Below are 23698 nucleotides of genomic sequence, written 5' to 3' on the forward strand. Positions count from 1 at the left end.
TCCACCTTCAAAGCCAGTAATCACATCACTCTGATGACTGCTTCCATTGTCACATCTCCTTTTCTAACTTTGACCCTCCTGCCTTCCCCTTTCACTCATAAAGACCTTTATGCCCACACAGATAATCTAGGATAGTCTCCCCATATCGATTCTTTTTTTTTTTGTGAGGAAGATCAGCCCTGAGCTAACACCCATACCAATCCTCCTCTTTTCGCTAACATCTGTGCCCACCTTCCTCCACCTTATATGGGACGCCACCACAGCATGGCCTGACAAGCGGAGCTTCGGTGCGCGCCCGGGATCTGAACCCCGGCTGCCAGCAGCAGACCGCTCGCACTTAATCGTTTTGCCATGTGGCCGGCCCTCAAGATTCTTTCTTTTTTTTTTTTTTTAAAGATTTTATCTATTTATTTTTTCCCCCCAAAGCCCCAGTAGATAGTTGTATGTCATAGTTGCACAACCTTCTAGTTGCTGTATGTGGGCCGCGGCCTCAGCATGGCTGGAGAAGCGGTGCGTTGGTGGGCGCGGGATCCGAACCCGGGCCGCCAGCAGCGGAGCACACGCGCTTAACTGCTAAGCCACGGGGCCAGCCCTCAAGATTCTTAATTTACTCACATCTGCAAAGTTTTTTTTGTCACGTAAGGTAACATATTCACAGGTTCCAAGCATTAGGAGAATGTGGACATATTTGCTGATAACTATTCTGCCTACAGCACTTAATTCATTTAAAAACAATTATAAACCTATTACATGTTAACATAAATATTTTTATGAAAAATAACTATTCTCAGTTAAAAAAAATTAGTGAGAAGAGTCTATTGTTTAACCTTTTAGCAAATCTCTTTAAGGTCTGGTTTAATAGAAAGCTGGGGGCTGGCCTGGTGGCGCAAGCGGTTAAGTGCGTGTGCTCCGCTGCGGCGGCCGGGGGTTCGCCGGTTCAGATCCCGGGCGTGCATCCAACGCACGGCTTGGCAAGCCATGCTGTGGCGGCTGCCATGTAAAGTGGAGGATGATGGGCATGGATGTTAGCCCAGGCCCAGTCTTCCTCAGCAAAAAAGAGGAGGATTGGCAAATGTTAGCTCAGGGCCGATCTTCCTCACAAAAAAAAAAAAATAGAACGCTGGATTCTGAAGTTCACTCATGCATTCAATCTGTTGCGATATCACTTGTCATGTAGCCTCTGGAAAAACTCTATTGTACAATTATGAGATAATGAGTGAAAACAGCAAATAATATCTTAATATTATGAAGATTGTTTTGATTTTATGGACCCTCTGAAAGTGTTTCAGGTTCACCAGAGAGTCCCAGATCACACTTTGGGAACCACTGAGATGGTTATATTTTATTTCTCTGGATTATAGTGTATACAAGCAGGTGACAAGCTTGGATGCTATTGTTGCTATCTTGCCTTCCCACGTAGTGTGGCCACTTTGGGCCTTTTTAATTTTTTTTAATAATTTTATTTATTTATTTTTCCCCCAAAGCCCCAGTAGATAGTTGTATGTCATAGTTGCACATCCTTCTAGTTGCTGTATGTGGGACGTGGCCTCAGCATGGCCGGAGAAGCAGTGCGTCGGTGCGCACCGGGGATCAGAACCCAGGCCCCCAGTAGCGGAGCACAAGCACTTAACCGCTAAGCCATGGGGCCGGCCCTTTTTTTTTTTGTGAGGAAGACCGGCCCTGAGCTAACATCTGCCAATCCTCCTCTTTTTGCTGAGGAAGACTAGCCCTGGGCTAACATCCATGCCCATCTTCCTGCACTTTATATGGGATGCCACCATAGCATGGCTTGACAAGCAGTGCGTCGGTGTGCACCCAGGATCCGAACCCATGAACCGGGCCACCGCAGCAGAGTGTGCGCACTTAACTGCTTGTGCCACCAGGCCAGCCCCCACTTTGGGCCTTAAACATCCACATATGCTGCAAAAGTACTGAGACAGTTTATGAAGGCTCTTTGAATTGGCAGTGGGAGTCACTGCACATTTTTGAACAGGGGAGTGCCTTCAATTTCTGAGTTACTTTAGGAGAGTTCATTTTAAAGCAAAAAAATTTTCATAAATTGCACGTGGAGGATGAAGATTTAGGACTTGGTTAAATGAGAGGTTACGAAACTATAGAAATTAATTTTGGAGTTTGAGATCTTGAAGCCGGAGAAGTTGCTAATGATGTGCAAGGTGTGGCTGTGCCATACATGGCTGGAGCAGACTGAAATTGCACAGCAGCATCGAGAGGTTTATGGCCAAGTTATCAGAAAAGTCATCACCCTGGCATGACTCAGCATGACAGCAGTGGACAGGGATGGAGTGGGGAGACGGCAATGCAATTGCTAAAATTAGACGGAAACCGCTCTGGAGGCTATTAGGCCATGGCGATATGAATTAGAGAGTATAATGTAATTACTAAAGTACCCTAAAAAGCATTGAACATATACAAACATAAGGAATTATTTGATTTTAGATAACTTTCAAATATATTTCTCCATTTTACAAATGGGATCAGTAGCATTGTCTACCTCTAAGGAGAACACCATACTGTAATACATAACCTAGTTAAGACTTGAAAGGACTTTGCAAACACAATAGATATACAAGTCACTTAGTTTCTATGATATTTTGATGATGATCATTAGTAATACTAATAGTATTGAATACTGTGTTTAATATTTAACATGTGATACCTTAATCATAGACTCAGTGGAATAATTTGAACAGTGCTTTTGCACTGACCTCCTTATCTTCCAACCCATCCCACAGACTAAAGCCAAAATTATCATTCTAAAATAAAAAATTGGTGGAGGAAGTAGTCTGGTTTAATTTGAAAGGAGTAAAAGCTGTGGAACCCGAAGAGTCTAGGTTCCTATCCCCGTTCGGCCATTTATTAGATACGTGAATGACACACTCCGCACTAAGGTCTCTCCTGTGTTCGTTCACCCAGTCTCCCGAAAAGTGGGTGACTCCCTTAAGAAGTGCCGTCAAACGAAACAAACGGCAAACCCAGACACCACCGTTGTTCACGTAACTCTGGCCAAATCGATTCCCTTCTACGAAATTTCCAGCTGCCAGTGACGGCTGAGATGCTTTCTTGCACGCATTCTCCAAATAGTCACACCAATCCCTTTTCCGGGCGGATCGAAGCCCGAGTATCACACGCCCTCCCTCCCCTCCCGTTCACCTAGTAACCCCGACTTTGGGTTACAGCCAGGAACCCCGAGCGACCCGGAAGGAGAAATCGTCCTTTCCGCCGGGGAGGCCCCACCCTGTCCGAACTGCCTGCGGAGGGCGAGAGAGAAGGCTGCGCGTGCGCAGTGGCGTTGGCTGCTCTTCCGGTACGCCCGGCGCGGAAAGGCGGCACGGACGCAGGCACGCACGCAACGCACTCCCTCCCCTAGTCGCGCGCCGCGGCTGTTCCCGCGTACGCTGGTAGCGCCGTCCATCGTGCGGAGATGCTGCGGGCCTGTCAGTTATCCGGCGTGACCGCCGCCGCTCAGGTGAGCGCGGGGCGCCGGGAGAGAGCGCGTGGTGAGGCTGATCGCAGACAACCAGCGGAAAATGGGGGAGGCTTTGGCTCTGCCTGGGCCCCGGGACAGAGGCGTGTCTCAGGGGCGCCCTCATTGCGAGAGAACCAGGCGGGCCTGTGAGGCAGTTAATTCGGGAGTTCGCGCGACAGGGATGACTTGAGGGTTATTGCAGAAGCGGGTTGGGGTGTGGAGAGAAGGTGGCGGGGAGGCGGGCGTAGGACGGGAGGCAAGGCTTCGGGGACGTTTCATCCAATCAGCCCCGCGCTGCCCCAGTCAAGGCCCGTGGCTGCTGGCGCCCGGGTCGCCGGTTGGGCGCGTGATAGGTTTAGCGCAGGCAGTGGTTGAAGGTCGAGGAGAGAGAACTACAGTTCCCAGCAGGACTTGCATGGCCTTGGCTTATCTTAATAAGGAGGTGGCTGAACTGCTCGAGTCCGCGTTGTAGGGGTCAAGGTTGTAATTATCCAGGAGGGACTACCTTTCTTTTCCTAGCCGAGAAAAGCTGTTCTTACTCTAAACAAAAATGGAAGATGGTAGTTTATGGGGCTCAAACTCCTGGTACTTGAGGAAAGTCAGGAGTTATGACCTTGTTCTCATTTCTGAGATCAGACTGGGGATCTGTGTCTCTAGGTGCCGAGACATCTTTGGCAGACGTTCAAGGAACCTAAACACCCAGTTACATTTATTTATGCATAATTATTAAAGTAACTTTCCAAAATTAAAAATAAAAAGGTAAACCTGTTTCCATTGCTCACAATTTAAAGAAAGTTGATATTTTGGCAAAATATTGTATTGGAAAACAGGTACTGTGACTTAAGCAGTAATTGGACAAAATCTCTAGACACAATGGGTTAAAAATCATAAAAGTCAAACTTCCTTTTTTTTTTTTTTCTTTTTTTTTAGATTTGCTTATCTCTCCATTTGTTGCCAGGGTAAGAGAAACAGCCTTTTCCATAGGAAAGTGGGGTCTGTATTAGTCTTCTATCGCTATGTAACAAATGCCACAAATTTAGTAGGTTAAAACAACGCCTATTTATTATCTTATAGTTTCTGGGCATGAATGATTGGAGTTCTCTGCTCATTGTCACAAGGCTGCAGTCAGAGTGTTGGCTGTGCTGTAGTTCTCATTTGGAGCTCATGGTCCTCTTCCAGTCTCATGTGGTTTGTTGGCGGAATTCAGGCCATTGCAGCTGTAGGACTGAAGTCCCTGTTTTCTTGCTAGCTCTCGCCTTGCCTCTCCTAGAGGCTGCGTGAAGTTCCTTGCCACAAGGTCCTTAGAGGCAGTTCATAACATGGATGTTTGCTTTCTTGCTGGCTACTGGGAGCTTGTCTCTCTGATTCAAAATCTTTCTTAACTTCCCTGTTTCTGATCTCTACACCCAGATTTAAAGGGCTCACATGATTAGGCCAGGCCCACCTGGATGACCTTTCTTTTCAACCCCAATTCAAAGTCAACTGATTAGTAATCTGAAATACATCTGCAAAATGCCTCTTGCCATACAACTGTAATAATGGGCTAACAGCAGAGGCTGGAGATCATGGGGCCATCTTAGAATCTGGCCTACCATCCTGTCAAGTGGGGGTAGAAGGATGGAGGGAGAGAGCTGCCTTGCAGGGGAGAACTGTTGAAGTTTATCTTTGGAGCCCTCCTTTCATGACACACTCTTCCTTGCTCTGACCTCAGGTTACATTATGGTTGTCACTGATCTGTCCCCTCTGTCTGCCCTACAATCCAAAATTACTTTTTCCTTCCTTGTCTTCATCAAAATTTTTTCCATTTATTGAGATTTTGATTAGGAAATTAGAAGAAAACTGGTTAAAACTTCTTACTAAAATATGAACCCTTTTCTAGCCTGCAACCAATATTTCTTACCTCCCTGAAATTGCTGTCTTGTAAAATTCATTGGTTTATTCTTACTATCTCCTCAGTCATTCTATAGCATTTGATGTTGTTGATTTGTGAAACCCCTTTTGCTCTTGTGGCTTTTCTCGTGTAGTACCTTGGGTCCCATCTTACCCTTCATTTCATTTCTCTCTTGTTTCCCTTTGTTGAGTTTGCTTCTTCCTTGACCTCTAAATATACCCCCAAAGTATTCTCTTCCCATCTCCCTTTTTTTTTTAAGACTTTATTTCTTTAGAGCAGTTTTAAGTTCACAGCAAAATGGAGGGGCAGGTACAGAGATTTCCTATATACTCTCTGCCCCTACACATGCATAGCCTCCCTCATTATCAACATCCCCCACCAGAGTGGTACATTTGTTACAATTGATGAACCTACATTGATGTATCGTGATCACCCAAAGTCTGTAGTTTACATTAGGGTTCACTCTTGGTGTTGTACATTCTATGGGTTTGGACAAATGTATGATGACGTGTATCCATCATGGTATCATACAGAGTATTGTCGCTGTCCTAATAATCCTCTGTGCTCCACATAATGATCACTCGCCCACCCCGCCCCTTGGCAACCGTTGATCTTTTTACTGTCTCCATAGTTTTGCTTTTCTCAGAATGTCATATAGATGGAATCATATAGTATATAGGCTTTTCAGATTGGCTTCTTTCACTTAGTAATATTCATTTAAGGTTCCTCCATGTCTTTTCATGGCTTGATAACGCATTTCTTTTTAGCACTGAATAATATTCCATTGTCTTGATGTATCACAGTTTATCCGTTCATCTACTGAAAAACATCTTGGTTGCTTCCAAGTTTTGGCAGTTAAGAATAAAGACGCAGTAAACATCTCTCTGCAGGTTTTTGTATGGATGTAAGTTTTCAACTTCTTTGGGTAAATAACCAAGGAGTGCAATTGCTGGATCACATCGTAAGAGCATGTCTAGTTTTGTAAGAAATTGTCAAACTCTCCTAAAAGTTCTGCACCATTGTGCATTCCTAGCAGCAGTGAATGAGAGTTCTTATTGCTCCACGTCCTCACCAGCATCTGGTGTTGTCAGTGTTCGGGATTTTGGCCATTCTAATAGGCATATATTGTTATCTTATTGTTGTCCTATCTTTTTTTTGTTTTCCTTTGGTGAGGAAGATGGTCCCTGAGCTAACATCTGTGCCAATCTTCCTCTGTTTTATATAGGGGACGCCACCATAGCATGGCTTGATGAGCCGTGTGTAGGTCTGCACCTGGGATCTGAACCTGCAAACCCCTGGCCACTGAAGCAGAGCGTGCAAACTTAATCACTATGCCACCAGGCTTGCCCCATGTCCCATCTCTTTATATACTGTCTCACTTGGGATTACATCAATTCCCAGAACTTTAATCCCTAAGCAGATGACTCTCTAGCCTCCTCTTTTGAACTTTGTACTCAAATTTCTAAATTTTTGTCAACTTTTTCCAGAATATTCCACTTGTCAAAATCCTTTCTACTCCATCAGACTATCTTAAATGTCTTCCTGCTTTTACTATTGCCCTCAGAGTCGGTTCTTTTTTTTTTTTTTTTTTTTTTGTGAGGAGATCAGCCCTGTGCTAACATCTGCCAATCCTCCTCTTTTTGCTGAGGAAGACTAGCCCTGGGCTAACATCCATGCCCATCTTCCTCCACTTTATATGGGCTGCCGCCACAGCATGGCTTGCCAAGCAGTGTGTCGGTGCGCGCTCGGGATCTGAACTGGCGAACCCTGGGCCGCCGCAGCGGAGCGCGTGCACTTAACCGCCTGTGCCACCAGGGTGGCCCCCGAGTCGGTTCTTTAGCTAGTAGTTAATAAAGGCTTTTAGAAAAGCGTTTAGATCATGTCCTGCCCTTCAGTGACATCTCATCACATTCAGAATAAAATTTAAACTCTTTACTACACCCATCAGGCCCTTCATGCTCCGGCTCTTTGCATATCTCATTTTCCTACTCTGCCTCATTCTATTCTTCTGGTATCTAGTACATCCTCATTGCCTTTTCATTTACTATTTCTTTTGCCCTGAAGTCTTCCCACACATCTTTGCTTAGCTCACTTCCTTCATTCAGATAATTTCTCAAATATCACCTTCCTTCAGAGATGCCTTCTCTATCTAAAACAGACCTCTGACCACTCTCTTTCCTTGATCCCTCTGAACTTACCCTTAGCCTTTGTTTTACTTTGCAGCTCTTACCAGACTTGACATAACGTGTATTTATCGTATGTTTCCCATATTAAAATGTAAGCTCTGGCTTCTAATTGTTGCTCAGTAAATATTTGTGACATGTTTGAATGAAAGATAAATCTGTTCTGTAAATTTTTCTTCATCTCCATAAGTGGATGTGACCTCCCTTAAAGCCCTATAGGTTTTAGAACCTCTGATAGTATATCAGGGTTCTCCAGAGAAGCAGAACCAAAAGGATATGTATATAAATAGAAAGAATTAGTATAGGGAATTGGCTCATGCGGTTGTAAAGGCTGTCAAGTCCAACATCTGCATTGTAGGTTGGCAGGCTTGATATGCAGAGACCCTGGAGAGCCTTTGGTGCAATTACAGTCTGAAGGCTGGCAACCTGGAGACCCACGATTGCTGATGGTGCAGTTCTGGTCCAAAAGCAGTCTGCTGCAGAATTCCCTCTTACTTGGGGAGGCTGATCTTTTTGTTCTATTCAGGCCTTCAACTGATTGGATGAGGCCTACCCATATTGTGGAAGGCAGTCTGCTTTACTCAGAGTTCACTGATTTAAATGTTGACGTCATCCAAAAACACCCTCCAAGTTGACATACAAAATTAACTGTCACAGTTGGCATCTACTTTATTCTTTATGTCTCAACTTATTATTCTTTTTTTTTTTTTTTGTGAGGGAGATCAGCCCTGAGCTAACATCCGTGCTAATCCTCCTCTTTTTGCTAGGAAGATCGGCTCTGAGCTAACAGCTATTGCCAATCCTCCTCCTTTTTTTCTTTTCTCCCAAAGCCCCAGTAGATAGTTGTATGTCATAGTTGCACATCCTTCTAGTTGCTATCTGTGGGACGCGGCCTCAGCATGGCTGGACAAGCGGTGCGTCAGTGCTCGCCTGGGATCTGAACCCGGGCTGCCAGTAGCTTAGCGCGCGCACTTAACCACTAAGCCACCGGGCCGGCCCTGGACTTATCATTCTTAAATGTGGATATTCAGCAGAAATGAATTGCTCTCTTTGTGTTCTCTTTCTTTCCCAGAGATGTGCTTCAAAGCTCTGATTCTTCCTCAGTTTACTTCCCAGACCTAGCACCATCTGTCTTCTCTTAGTCTCAGTATTGCATCACTAGGCCCAGCCTTTTTTGAGGTTGGCATTTGGTTTGGAGGACCTGGGCTTTCAGCCTTGCGTAGCCCTCTTCCAAACTACAGATTTAGGAGTGGTTGTCTGCATATGCAGTGAGCTTATCTGCTTATAACTTAAAAAGAGGAGAAAGAAACACCACTGTTCTTGAGGGTTGACTAAGCTAGCTTATGTCACTAAGACCTAGTTTGATACCGGGGCTAGTTTAGGATTGAACTTGTGTGTGGACATTTTTAGCTATCATCTAGAATTCTTTCTTTCCCTTAGGGTTATAAACCACTGTGTTACTCAATAATAGAGGTAGGCAGCCAAACATACATGGTAGGAACTTGTTTAGTATATCGTGCAGCCTGCTGTTTACTCTTACCCGTACTAGAATCCTTTTTTATTATTCATCATTTTCATTTCTCCAGATCAGTAGCTTTCAAGCCATTTTGAAGTACATTTTACATCATAACTTAGAAAACATGAGTGAGAATATATAAGTAATACATATTTGGATATACATGCAGGGAAAACTAAAGAAGTATCAACTTCCTGCTTTTGCTGTATAGATTAATACCTACCATTTCCTTGTTGTAACTGAAGAGCACTTTTTCTCCTAGATATAGAATATATTTATACTGAGAAAGAATACTGCTTCAGTACCAAACTTACTGCATTTTTTGGTGCGATATATTTTTAACCTTAATGCATGATTCCTGTGAAATATTTTAAGTTAACTGTAGAAAAAGTTAAGTTGTTGCATATTAATCTGTATTTCAAATGTAGAACTGGCCATTAACTTCTGGATGTCTTTTGTTTGTGTGGGAGGAATCCTTATGACAAAATCTCAAAACCAGATTGTTAGTGATAGCAACCAGCAAAGTCTAGAGAGGAAACCTGGAACTGCCAGACAGGGTTTATATGAGGCACTTGTGTTATAGTCTGTTTCCAGGTTGTAACGCTGGACTGTGGTTTCTTTTTATATGGTCACTTTAGTTTGGTAGAGCTATGGAATAGGTGGTATGTGCAAGAACATTACATCGGAGTTGTGTGTTTTATCTTGCTTTTTTTTTGTTTTTTAAAATCATCTTTCTATAGATTAGAAGCAGCAATGCTAATCTTGTTACATTTATTACAAGGGTATATGTCAAGGCAAATTGTTTTGAAACAATATTGTCTTTTCTACAGCATAGGTTATTATTAAAAAGGAATTCCAGAAATAAGTATCCAATATTTTGTGTGTTAAGGTAGGATATTTAGTTTATGTAAATAAAGAGCTAGTTTAGCTTGGTTCTTAAGAAAGTGAGCTCTGGAGGGAGACCTTGGATTTGGCAGTGGTTTCTTAGATATGACGCCAAAAGAAGCAGAAGATAAATTGGATTTCATCAAAATTAAAAATTTTTCTGCATCAAAGGACACTCAAGGGTGAAAGAATGGGAGAAAATATTTTCAAATCATAGACTTGATGAGGATCTTGTATCCGGGATATGTAAAGAACTCCTACAACTCAACAACAAAAAGACAGCCCAGATAAAAAATGGGCGAAAGACTTGAATAGACATTTATTTAGAGAAGATACATAAATGCCAACAAGCACATGAAAAGATGCTTGACATCTTTTGACATTAGGGAAGTACAAATCAAAACTGCAATGAAATAGCTACTTCACACCCACTAGAATGGCTATAATAAAAACAGAAAATAACAAATGTTGGAGAGGATGTGAAGAAATTGGAGCCCTCATACATTGCTGCTGGGAATGTAAATGGTACAGAGTTAAACGTAGAATTACCATATAACCCTGCAGTTCCACCCAAAAGAATTGAAAACAGGTGTTCAAACAAAAACTTGTAGATGAATGTTCATAGCACTGTTTGCAATAGCCAAAAGATGGAGACAACCCAAATGTCCAGCTGGTGTCTGGATAAACAAAATCTGGTATATACATATGATGAAATATTTCATTCAGCCGTAAAAAAGAAATGAAGTACATGCTACATACATAATACATTTTACAACATGGATGAACCTTGAAAACATACCAAGTGAAAGAAGCCAGGCACAAGGCCACATATTGTATGAGTCCATTTATACGAAATGTCAAGAATAGGCAAATCTGTAGAGTCAGAAAGTAGATAGTGGTTGCTGGGGGCTGGGGAGAGGGGAAAAGGGGGAGACTGCTTAGTTGGTACAGGAATTTCCTTTTGGAGTGATGAAAATGCTGTAGAACTAGATAGTGGTCGTGGTGGTTGTCAGGATTTTGTATGTACTAAATGCCACTGAACTGTACACTTTAAAATGGTGAATTTTATAAGTGAATTTTACCACACACAGGGAAAAACAAACACTTGCCACCAGGTATTTGCAGATGGCCTGAAGGAGAGACAGAACTAGACTTAAAAAAGATTATATATATGTAAAATAATTAAAGTAATATAAAATAATATATATATTATATAATTAACAAAGTGGCATCCATTGTCCAATGATGGGACAGTTTGAGTTTTCAAAAGGATAATAATTGCATCTGGTTGAGATCCATCAAAAGTGTTTAAATCCATGAATTCATAGATGCTGTTTTCGTTTGCTCTAGCTACATAAGCCATCTTGAGCTTGGGGTAAAATATTTACTTATTGCCTCACTTGGTTCTGGGGGTTGCCTGGGCTCAGCCCAGCAGTTTTTGCTCAGTGTCTCTCGTGAGGCTGTAGTCAGACAGTGGCTGGGACTAGAGTCATCTGAAAGGCTTCCTCACTCTCATGTCTGGCAGTTGATACTGGTTGCCACTGAGACCTCGACTGGGACTGTTGGCTGGAACACGTATATGTGGCATCTTTATGTGTCTGGGCTTCCTCACAGTTTGGCAGCTGGGTTCCAAGAGCAGGTGTGACTGGAGACAGAGCCAGGCAGAAGCTGTATTCTCTGTATCTCCTAGTCACAGAGCATCACTTTGACTGCCCTCTGTTAGTAAATTAGTAAAAAAGGCCTGCCTTTGTTCAAAGGAAGAGTACATAGAACTCACTTTGATGGGAGAGTGGCAAGATTCTGGAAGAGCATGTTACAGGAAGTATTGTTGCAGTTGATTTTGGATAATACAATCTGCCCTCTAGCCACAACTCACATCCCTCTCACATGCAAATACATTTACAACCTTCCTCAAAACCGTCCATAACCTCATCCCATCACAGCATCAGGCTTAGACTAAAGGACCAGGATCTTGTCACCTAAATCAGATCCCTATGCAGATAAGACATCTTGGATGTGGTCCCTAGGGTACAGCTCCTTAAGCACTTTTCCTTTCAATTTAAAGACCTGTGAACTAAAGAGACAAGTTATCTGCTCCCCATATATCAAGAATACAATATAGTGTGACAGGTACTCTAGACACTCACATTCAGAAAGACAGGAAACAAGAGGCACATGGGCAAGACAAGAGGCATCCAGGGAGCCTAGCGGATAAGTGTGTGCGCTCCGCTACTGGTGGCCCGGGTTCAGATCCCGGGCGTGCACTGACGCACCGCTTGTCTGGCCATGCTGAGGTGGTGTCCCACATACAGCAACTAAAAGGATGTGCAACTATGACATACAACTATCTACTGGGGCCTTGGGGAGAAAAAGGAAAAATAAGGAGGAGGATTGGCAATAGATGTTAGCTCAGGGCCAGTCTTCCTAGCAAAAACAGGAGGATTGGCATGGATGTTAGCTCAGGGCTGATCTTCCTCACAAAAAAAACAACAAAAAAAGAGACACCCAGTGTTCCATAACAAATGTAAAATCCAGTTGGGCACATGTTGCTAATTGCTTAATTAGGACTTAGTCCTACTGCTTGGGAATGATTCTCCATAGCTCTTGGTTCTACCCTCTGGGCTCCAGGTTTCACCCCTTGAGTTATCCTTCCTTTTCCAGAATGTAACCTGTTTACAGCTGAGTCATTTTCTCAGACTGCTTCCTGTCTGTAGAAGTTTGAGTCCAAAAGCCTCTATTCATTTTGTACTCTTTCCCTTTAAATCCAAGCTGGCAAGTTTTTCATCAATATAGTTCTCTTAACAACTTCGTGGGTTTCCTATGGGTCTTATTGGGGTTTTCACGTTAGACAAAAGCCACACCCACAAATCTTATCAAGATAAGCCCTTCTTGGGCAGCTGAATAGAAATGATAGGATTAACCAGTCAAATGAGGGCCTAGGTCTCATTAATGAGATAATCATAAAAGAGACTCTAGTAACATGAATCTACCAACATACCTCTTTCCAAAAAACTTACTGGCTCAAGAACAACTAATATTCAGTGAAAAATACTGTGAGATAGGAATTACACTGCCTCAGTATATTTTGTGCTGACAGCTTCAGATGATTTCAGAGGGTATGAAAATTGGGAACTATATCTTTTAATACTTAATGTCTTTATATGAGAAGAAAATCATCTTGAATATGAAGCCTACTTCTAGGAGTACTATTAAGCTGTCTTGAGAAGTCAACTTAGAATCTTTTTCAGAGGGAATTTTAATCTGATTAGTGCTGATTTCCCATAAACGATGTGTCTGTCAACCTTCATAGGACATAGAAGGACATTTGAACTTAGATCATAAGGTGTGTTTGGGAAAATCCTAGGTGATATCCTGAAGGACCTAACAAGGGGCAAAAGAGACAATAGACTTTCTGTGTTTGGATGTAGCCTGCATGCCCCTTGCATTAATGCTGTGGCCCTCAATACAATACTGAGAATAAATAAAACATAACAAATTATTAAAGAAAAAAAAGAAAAGCCCATCTTCATTTTGGGCTCCCTGTGAGGTGGCTGTGGGTTAAAACCCTTAAGATTCTCAGTTGCCCTGTTGTTTAACAAAAAGAATATGAGAAGCATACCCTTAAGATCCTTACTGGATCTTTTGGATCTTTACAGATCCTCTTCTGGCCTTTCTCTACGTAAAAAGGTTCTGCGAGGAGCACCTCCTTAGATCTTTCTGAGGTCTTAAAGGATCTTTGCTAACTAGAGAGGCAGAGACTGAGAAACAGTCTTATTTTTGAACCCACCAAATCCTAGCTCCTATATGTTTCCTTTAAATATTGCTTGAAAGCTAAGCAGTTTTTTTGGTTTATTTGTTTGTTTTTTAGAAGCTCATCTCTATCCTTATCATACTCTGCTAAAAGAAACCAGTTGGCACTTTTGAACATTCTGCTTGGAACTCTCTTTAGCTAAATCCATCGGTTCATTAGGTATAGCTGGAGCTATAGCTATATAGTTATAGGAATATATATAATTTTCTATTTTCCATGTCTCACCACTGGTGACAATTTTGATAAACTTCTGCCATGACATAACAAAGATCCCTTTTTCCTCCAGGTTCCAAAAACATTGTTCTCAAACTGTCACCAACCGCCTCCATGAAGGCCACCAGACTCCTGCTAACAGTCTCCTCAAGTCCCTTCCGACTTCCACCCTCACCCCCCAGTCCCCAAGTCATTACCACGTGCTTTATGTTTTGTAGCAGCATCCCATTTCCAGCTACAGGCATCTGTGTGGTTACAGCTGTATAACAGATCACCCCAAACTTAGTGGTGTTAAATAACAGCATCGTTATTATTTTATAACCATACATAACATTTAATATTATATAGATAAAATTATATATATTATATTACATATATAAATAAATATTTATTCTCTCTCAATTCTGAAGTTTCTGGGCTCTGTTAGGAGGTTCTTGAGGACTCATGAGGTCACAAGGCTCTGGGGAAAGTGACAAGGTTCTAGAAAAGCATGTGGGATGGGAAATGTAACAATTTTTGGAAAACACAATCTGCCACAATTAATAAATGAAAATTGGAAAAGCCCACAATTGGTCGTCGTCAGAGGATAACTATATAAAAGGATAAAAAGAATCAACCAATTACCCTGCCTTTCCTCTATGAACTGTACTATTGGGTAACCAAATTGTAGATAAAGGGAAGCATCTCTTTATAAAATATGTCATATAATAAATGAAAAATAGTAGAATTAGAGACCACTTTTTGCAGCTTCCAATAAATTAAGGGGTCTAGACATTGTACATCAGCACAATTGATAACATCACAAAAAGAAAGACAACCAGGTATTGCGTGCCTTCTGATGAAAGAACACACCGCCTGAAGTCTTGCCAAAGAGAACAAACTTGAGTCTGAGCAAGTGTCTGGTTCTAACTCCACTTTGCAGGACATACAGAGGACAGGAACATGTTAAATTGTACCTTGAACAAAATCCAGTCTGTGGAAAATTCTACAGCTTAAACAACCCAGATTCTTCAACAGATTAATTACTGGAGAGAAAACCTATAGGTTACAAGAGACTTAGAAGACAACAATTTTTTTTTTAATAGGCAATACTAAACTGTGGTGTCTAGGGATTCATACTTGGGTGATAAAACCATAAAAAACTTAAATTTTATGACTTTTAAAGCTCTATTTAGAATATTAAATACTACATAGAATATGAGGATAAGCTAATGAGTAACATACTTAAATTTTTTAAAATCAAGAGCTACTGTTTCAGATAAAAACCATTTTAATTTGAATCAGGATACAGTCATCATTTCTACTTTTTTTTCCATGTAGAAATATGAAACATTTTATTGCCACCAGTTTTTAGTCATCAAAGATAAAATTTTTCACATTTTATCCCCTGTTAAGTTAAGGTGTCTTTTACAGTTGGTGCTTTTACAACTGTTGTTTAATTGAAAGCTCAGCTTTCAAAAAAAAATGGCAAGAATATCCAGAAAAATTCTGAAAAAGAGTAGTACTTGAAGAGGGGACTAGCTCTGCTAGATTGAAACCTAATTCTAAGATGCAGTAGTTAAAACATCGTGGTATCAGTGTATGAAAAGGTGGAATAGTGGAACAAAATAGGAAATCTAAATGCATTAAGGAATTGAATGTGTTTTAAAGGTGGGATTTCAAATCATTGGGAAAAATGGATTATTCAGTCTATGATTTAGGGACAACTGAGTAGACATTTGGAAAAAAATGAAGTTGAATCCATACCTTCCACTTTACACTGGGTTCAAAGATTTAAATATAAAAAAATGAAACTATGAGAATAGAAGAAACTGCAGAAGAATTTTTTTATAATTGGAGGGTGACTTTCTAGGAATATGAGGAAACCGAAAAGCCATAAAAGAAAAGATTGGCAATTTTGACTATGTAAAAGTAATTTTCTGCGTGGCATAGGCTACCATAAGCAAAGACAGAAAGCGGATCATAAACTGGATAAAAATATTTGCAATTAGCAGACACATGGCTAATTTCTCTTCATTATAAAGAGCACTTAAAGAAAGGAGTATGAAAAAGACCAGTCTTGTGTAAAAGTGGTTAAAGGATACACTCTGATAGTTTATAGAAAAGGAAATAAAAATAGATCATAAATATATTAAAAGATGCATAGTCATAATAAAGGAAATTGTGATTTAAAACTTCACTGAAAGTGTGTTGGAGAGGCTGTGGGAAAAAGATATTCTCTCCTATTACTAGAGGATAATTGGCTAATTTGGAAATATTTATCAACATTGCAGATTTTACTTTTTTTTTTTTAATTTTATTTATTTTTTTCCCCCAAAGCCCCATTAGATAGCTGTATGTCATAGCTGCACATCCTTCTAGTTGCTGTGTGTGGGCCGCCGCCTCAGCATGGCCGGAGAAGCGGCGCATCTGTGCGCGCCCGGGATCCAAACCCGGGCCTACAGTAGCGGAGCGCGCGCACTTAACTGCTAAGCCACGGGGCCGGCCCTGGAGATAAATATTTTCTTGAGCATTTACAACATTGGTTAAAATGTTTTTCTTAAAACTATTGGCTTTTAGTCTAATGATACACTAGGATAAACCAAGAATGAAATTTTAGATTTAGATGAATGCCTCTGGGAATTGATGTGTTACATAGTTATCTTAGAGATGGGAAACTTGGTTTTCTGGATAAATTAAGCTGAGGTTAGATCTCTTTCCTGAGTGGGTTCGTATGTATCCTATAATGCAGTGTTGTTTGTGAGACTCTATAGGGTATTTTTCAGATGTCTAAATTAAGTTTACAAAGTAAAAATAGGTATTTTACACTATTGTTTTATTTTTTCTCCCCAATTAAGAAATTTGCATATGACAAATCCCAATTGTATCCAAGAAATAATTAGTATACAAAATACTTACAAAAGTGCAAATCCATCATAGTCTGATGATCCTTTTTTTTGAAATCTTAAAAATAGTAATTTTATATGAGCCTTGGGGTGCAGAAAGCAAGCATCACTGTTTTTTAGACTCTATAAATATGTTTCATGGTAAATTGATTTCTGAAAGTAAAATAAATTTTTGTTTAATGAAGACATTTGTAATAAAAGTATTACATCTGAGTTCTCAACCCTAAAAGCTTCCCAGATTCCTTTAACTGTATTGGTTGTGATGTTTTCTCCATCTTCTCTAGAGTTGTCTCTGTGGGAAGTTTGTCCTCCGTCCATTGCGACCATGCCGTAGATACTCAACTTCAGGCAGTTCTGGGTATGTAGTGTCTCTCTGTAAACAGGCTTTTTAACTGTGTGCTAAGGGGCGTCTCTGTGTGTGTGTATGTGTGTGTTTCTTTTCCTTGAATGTGGGAATAGCGGCTTAAACCCTTTTTTGTTAAGGGGTACAAACATTGGAGCTTTGCTAAACTATCTTTGGAGCATTGTTTATTTGTAGGTGAAAATTTGTTATGATGCTCCTTTTGATTCTTTGGTAATTAGGTGGCATCCAAGGTAGACTCCCCCCTCATGTGCGATCTTCCATTCCATGGTAAATAGATTTTTTTTTCCTTTGGTGAGGAAGATTGTCCCTGAGCTAATATCTGTGCCCATCTTCCTCTATTTTGTATGTGGGACACTGCCACAGCATGGCTTGACGAGTAGTGTGCAGGTCCACACCCAGGATCCAAACGCCGCCGAAGCGGAGCACATGAACTTAACCACTATGCCACTGGGCCGGCCCCAATGCAAATAGATTTATATCCAGAACTTAACACTTTGTAACTTAAAAAGTATTTGTTAGTTCTATTTGATATTTGTATTATCTTACTTTTGTAAAGGGTTTGTTTTATAGTATTTACAGAAATGTCTAATTAAGGGAGAGGAGCTTTGAAAATTAGTGATACTTGTTTTTTGGGTTCAAAGGAAATGTCATGATTGTAAACATCTTGAGTTTTAAGTGTTAAAGGGTAGATTGCTTCATTCCTCCTATCCTAGATATTACAGTATTTTTTAAAAATTTAGTTATCCATAAATAAATGTAGTTATTTTTTATTGCAGACATATTAAATCAGGGAAGGGTGATGTGCAGCTGTAGTGATAAACTTGGCTGCTGTGATCAGAATTGGTAGTAGAGAAGTAGAGATTGGAGGTCTTTGAGACTCTTACATTGATTTAGGGAAGTGGGTTTAGGAGAGCCAAGAAATAAAAATGTGTTTCCTGTTTCTTTCACTTAGGTTGTCTGCTGGCAAAATTGCTGGAGCTGGCCTTTTGTTTGTTGGTGGAGGTATTGGTGGCACTATCCTGTATGCCAAATGGGATTCCCATTTCCGGGAAAGTGTAGAGAAAACCATACCTTACTCAGACAGACTCTTTGAAATGGTTCTTGGTTCCCCACCTTATAGTGTTCCATTGCCAAAGAAGCCGGTAAGAGTTTTAAACAATATTTCAATGTATCCTATGGAATACTTTGAAAAGCAAGTTGTTTTCATCTTGAAAATATCTTGTATGTATAATTCAGTAGAACTTGCCAGATATGTTTGTCATTTTTCTTTATATTGAACTAATATTAATGTGTAGAGTTGGATTTTTATCCCTTTGGAGTCTCATAACTACTCTCATTTAGTACACACCACATAGAAAATAATTGGCAGCACACGAGGGTAAATGGAAGAGGCAGCTCGGGCAAAGGTAACCCTAGCTGCCCTGTGGACTTAGGAGGTCTGTGTCAGCCTACGTGTTGCAGCTGTCAAGCTCTGACTTACAACACTAAAAACGTAAACACAGAATGGTCACGACACAACCCAAATGTTAGAGTTAGTGATGGCTCCTTTTAGACCACAAAATAGAGTACAGACTTTTTAGGTACATAGTGATTCATTGATGAGAATATCTTCCAGTATTCCTGGAACTTGGTGCATATTCTTCATAGTTGTATCCTTTTTTTCCCCCATTAGGCTTACAAATTTTTTTTTTTTTTTTTTTTTTTTGCTGAGGAAGATTTGCCCTGAGCTAACATCTGTGCCAGTCTTCTTGTATTTTGTATGTGGGTCACTGCCATAGCACGGCTGCTGACAAGTGGTGTAGGTCCGTACCCGGGAACCAAACCTGCGCTGCTGAAGCAGAGCATGCTGAACTTAACCACTAGGCCATGGGGCCAGCCCCAGCTTACAAATTTTTTTAAACATCTTAAATCTTTCTTTCAAACAGCTGCTTGAAAAAAAATTTTACAAAAGAGAGCATGGATTTTTGCTGATTTGGTATTGGGTATTTCTTTATGCTATGATGCTGGACATGGCCTCTATCTGGACGTGGTCACTATCTACTAAAGGAAGGCCTATGGACATGGCTGATTTAGTTCTTTCTTAGAAACTAGATGGACTTTTTTCTCCAGTATCTAGCATGGTCTAGAGACCAGTCCTATAACAAAGTTAATATTGAGGAAAGCAGGTGTCCTCTGACTCCTACCCCCACCCCAATCATGCTTTTTCAGAATGTTCTTAGTTAGTCTTCTACATCATTTATTCTTCTATATGAACTTTAAAATGTCTATGCTGGCTGAGAGAGATAGTGTTGCAGTCAAGGAGCAGAATCCCGTGGATTCATTCTAAAATCCTGGGTCTGTTTTAAGCTACATGATCCAGGGGAAATAGCTGGAAGCAATTCGAGGAGCATGGAGTCAGGCTGAACAGTTCGGAGTAGTATTCTTTTCTCACTTGGCATGACTTCAAGTGTCATTCTTTGTAGATGATTCTTTTACCTCTCTCAATAGCCTTGGCCTTTTCTCAGTCCACTTTAGCTACCCTGCTGAACATTTCCACTTGGATAACTTGGCATGTCCATACTGCACCATCTCAAAATTTACATTCTTCCTGATTTGCTTTTTTGTATTAAAGATAGTACAGTGTTGTCAGGTAGCTAGGTTAGAATTCTTGGATTCATCTTCATATTTGCCCATATTTTGTTAGCTATCCTATCCTGTTTAATCTCTAATATTAATTCTTTTTCTTGCATTACCATCATCCTTATCTCATTTCTGACTTTTATCACTTGATATCCTCAAGGAAGAGGAGACCTCTTCCTCTCCACACACACAGCCTTCCCCATCTTCCTCCCAGTCCGCATCCCCCAGGTCTCTCCTCCTAACATAATTGGGGCCATCCTTATATCAATATCAGAGAATCTTCTAAAATAAGAACTATCACGTTTTCATAATATTTTCATGTCATTTATCAGGAACTTTCATACATTTTCTATTGTTTACAAGACAGAAGACCACAGAAGATAAAAATTAGAGAGACTTTACAGATTGTCTCGTTCTGATTAAGGAAAGAGAAGCCAGGAGTGGTTAAATGTTAGCTTAGGATCTGGCCATTTGTTCCTTTATTTCTGTAGTCTGTGGTCTTTGCTGGTTCTTAGGTTGACATTCAATACCCTTGGTAGTCTGGCTCTTATTTACCTTTCCATCCTTATGTCTGAATGATTCTGCACATAAATCCTTAGTTTTGTGCCAGTTTTCCTTACAAATATGCATTGTGCTTTCCACTTCATTCATTTATTCAACAAAGGTCGATCAAGTGGTTATTTTGTACCAGGCAGTGTTCCGACAGCCTCGATTAAAGCAGAGAACTAAACCAAGATTCCTTCCTTTTGCACAATTTTTCCCATGGTGGTCTTCTACCCAGAACGACTTGCTCTCTTTTGCCTACTAATGTTCTCTTCAAGGCCTGCATCCTTCACTACACAGACCAAGGTGAATTTTCTCACCTCTGAATTACAATAGCAGTTAGTGTTTTTATTTTTTAATTTGTACTATTTATTCAGCATTCTCTGTCTGTTGTGTGTTGTTACCAACTTGTTGCTTTTAGAAACCATGCATTTTATTTCATGGTATCTGTTTTAGTGCCAACCTGGTTATTTATGCATAGATAGTAAATATTGAGAGAAGATAAACCTAAAATCTTTTGATGGATGTGGAATAAGACCTGTCTGAATGGAGACAAATGTTATGTTCCTGCGTGGGACTTAATATAAAAATGTCATTTCTTTCAAATATGTGCATTTCTCTCAAATTTCTCTTAAATATTTATCTATTTGAGAGAAATGATGTTTTTCTTTAAATTGAACTAATGTGTAGAGTTGGATTTTTATCCCTTTGGAGTCTCATAAGTCTCATACACACACACGTCTAATAAGAATTCTGATGAATTTTTCTGGAGGGTGAAGAACCAGACAAGATGATTTTAAAGTTCATATGGAAGAATAAATAATGTACAAGACTAGCCAAGAACATTTTGAGAAAGTGTTAGGGTGGGGAGGGGTCAGAGGACACCTGCTTTTCCAGATACTGACTTTGTTATAGTCTTACTTTAATAAAATACAAGGTTTTGACACAGGAATAGAAATTAGAGGAATAGAACAACTGAGTCTGGAAATAAATCATATTTATACACAAGCACACATTTATTGTGAGAGTGTCAGTTGTTAGAAACTTCTGTGAAAATGATCTGTTAATATCTTAAAAATGTACAACTCCTTTGACTCAGCAATTCCTCTTCTGGCAAACTATCCTACAGACATCAGTTTTGTGGACAAGGATGTTTAACAAAAAACAGGAAACAACTTGAATGTCAATAAATAGGGGAGTAATTGACCAAATTATGGGATTTGCAGCTACATTAGGTTATGCAGTTAAATTAGGATATCATGCAATGCAAAAGAATTTCTTGACCTGGAAGAGAATGTCCATGACATATCGTTAAACGAAAAAAAGCAAGTTACTTGGTAATTTGTGTAATATAAAATTATTTTAGTTTGTTAAAACAAATGAAAAACTGTGTATGTATATATCTGAGCTTATGCTAGAAGGATAGATTTCAGGTGTTAGCAGTGGCTATGTGAGAGTGCTAGAAGGGGAAGGAGCAGTAAAGAGGCAAATTAAAACCATTGATCTATCTTGATATTATTTTGCTGGGTGCAGTGAGCATGTATTTCATGATTTAAAAAAATAATAAAATTTTAATAAAAAGAAAATGGATATATTTCTGGTTTCTGGTAGTGACAAAGTTCAGAATCATTTCTATTCGGGTTGAATAGTCATCTTAGGGATGTCTGAGTCCAACTGCCAAGTTCTGGCAAAAAGTGAGACAACATGGGTGGTAAATGAAAATATTTATATTCCCTAGTAATTTTCTCTGGCACATCCTCTGGCAGTCCTGTTAATGAACAGTGCCTTAAACTTAAGGCAGGTGGTTATTGAGGAAGAGAAAAGTGGGTGTTACTCACAATTTGATCATATATCTTAGTGTGTAGTTGCATGAGTCCTGGAGATTAAAGAAACAAAAACCTAATTTTCATTTTTACTCAGAGCCTTTAAAAATCGTTTGTCTCTAACTGAATGTATACAGAAGACAACCATAATTTGATTTAGTAAGCAAATGGAAATAGCTTCTCAATGTTGTATATGTAAAAGGAATGCTGTTTAAAAGGAAGGTCATGCATCATGTACTTTATTAGTTGCCCAAAGAGAATTCTTTTTACTATTAAAATATGGACTAGTCATTTGGAATGAAATTTTTGGACTGCGTTTTTCTAGTATGGTGGCTTCTTTTACTATGGTTAATACAATACATTATGTTGTGAAATGTTGATAACTTTATGTTAAAAGCCTGGAAGACTTGACTTTTGAAATAATACAAGTGACTGTATACAACATCCTTTTAAAAACAGTATTATATCTGAGATGTTAAATGTTTTTTATTTCCAAGATTCAGTCTGGTCCATTAAAAATCTCTAGTGTATCAGAAGTAATGAAAGAATCTAAACAGCCTGCCACACAACTCCAAAAACAAAAGGGAGAGACTCCAGCTTCAACAGCAGGTACCTATATTTAGAATCATTCTTTTAAAATTATAGATAGATGAATTGTTTTAGTGTATTTGTACCCACGGTCAGGAGGGGGGCCCCTCCCCATGAAGGACTTTTCTGGTCCCTAGCTCTCACGCTGGGGAAAAAGTATTCCACTTGTCGTTTTGGCTCTCATGTTAGGGATGGAGCTAAATGTTTCTTTTCCCTCTGACTCCTAGCTTTTCCCCTCTTTAGATTTTAAGATTTATTCTCTTTTTCCACCTCTTCACCAGTTCTTTCTCCTCTCTTCTTTCTTTGTGATGAAAGTGTCTTGATCTACAGTTATTTTTTCCCTTTATGATTTACCAGTAATCCCACATTAATTTACAGCAGTTACCTAACTCTAACCTGTTCAGTCTACCTTTAAACTTCTTATGTTTCTCCTTAGTCACTTCTGTCCTTGATTAAATCACTTGACTTTCTTTTTTTTTTTGTGAGGAAGATCAGCCCTGAGCTAACATCCGTGCTAATCCTCCTCCTTTTTTTCCCCTCAAAGCCCACCAGCAGATAGTTGTACATCATAGTTGCACATCCTTCTAGTTGCTGTACGTGGGACAGGGCCTCAGCATGGCCAGAGAAGCGTCGGTGCGTCGGTGCGCGCCCGGGATCCGAACCCGGGCCGCCAGTAGCGGAGCGTGCGCACTTAACCGCCACGCCACGGGGCCGGGCCCTCACTTGACTTTCATTCAGCAAATATTCATTATCTACCCTGTGCCAAGCTTTCTTCTAGGCACTGAGGCTATCGCAGCGAACAAAACGGTAAAAACAAACACAAACTTGGAATATTCCTTAGTGGGATGAGGCAAGGGAATCATATAAATACACAAAGTAAAATGTAGAGG

General features: G+C 40.1%; 1 protein-coding gene across 4 annotated transcripts in view; it reads left to right on the forward strand.

The window, feature by feature from the left end:
- The first annotated feature begins 3367 nt into the window (after nucleotides 1-3367).
- Nucleotides 3368-23698, forward strand: part of IMMT (inner membrane mitochondrial protein) — a 43454-nt gene continuing 23123 nt past the window's right edge. For 3 of the 4 annotated variants that reach the window (XM_058550762.1, XM_058550763.1, XM_058550765.1), the window contains exons 1-4: nucleotides 3369-3487; nucleotides 17156-17229; nucleotides 18188-18377; nucleotides 22718-22829. In XM_058550762.1, the coding sequence (XP_058406745.1) occupies nucleotides 3443-3487; nucleotides 17156-17229; nucleotides 18188-18377; nucleotides 22718-22829 (421 nt within the window). In that variant the 5' untranslated portion in view covers nucleotides 3369-3442. Of the gene's footprint in view, nucleotides 3488-17155; nucleotides 17230-18187; nucleotides 18378-22717; nucleotides 22830-23698 lie in introns of all 4 variants that reach the window. The other variant, XM_058550764.1, reaches the window with a different exon arrangement.

The sequence above is a fragment of the Diceros bicornis genome, chromosome 12 (assembly GCF_020826845.1).
Source record: "Diceros bicornis minor isolate mBicDic1 chromosome 12, mDicBic1.mat.cur, whole genome shotgun sequence".
NCBI lineage: Eukaryota > Metazoa > Chordata > Mammalia > Perissodactyla > Rhinocerotidae > Diceros > Diceros bicornis.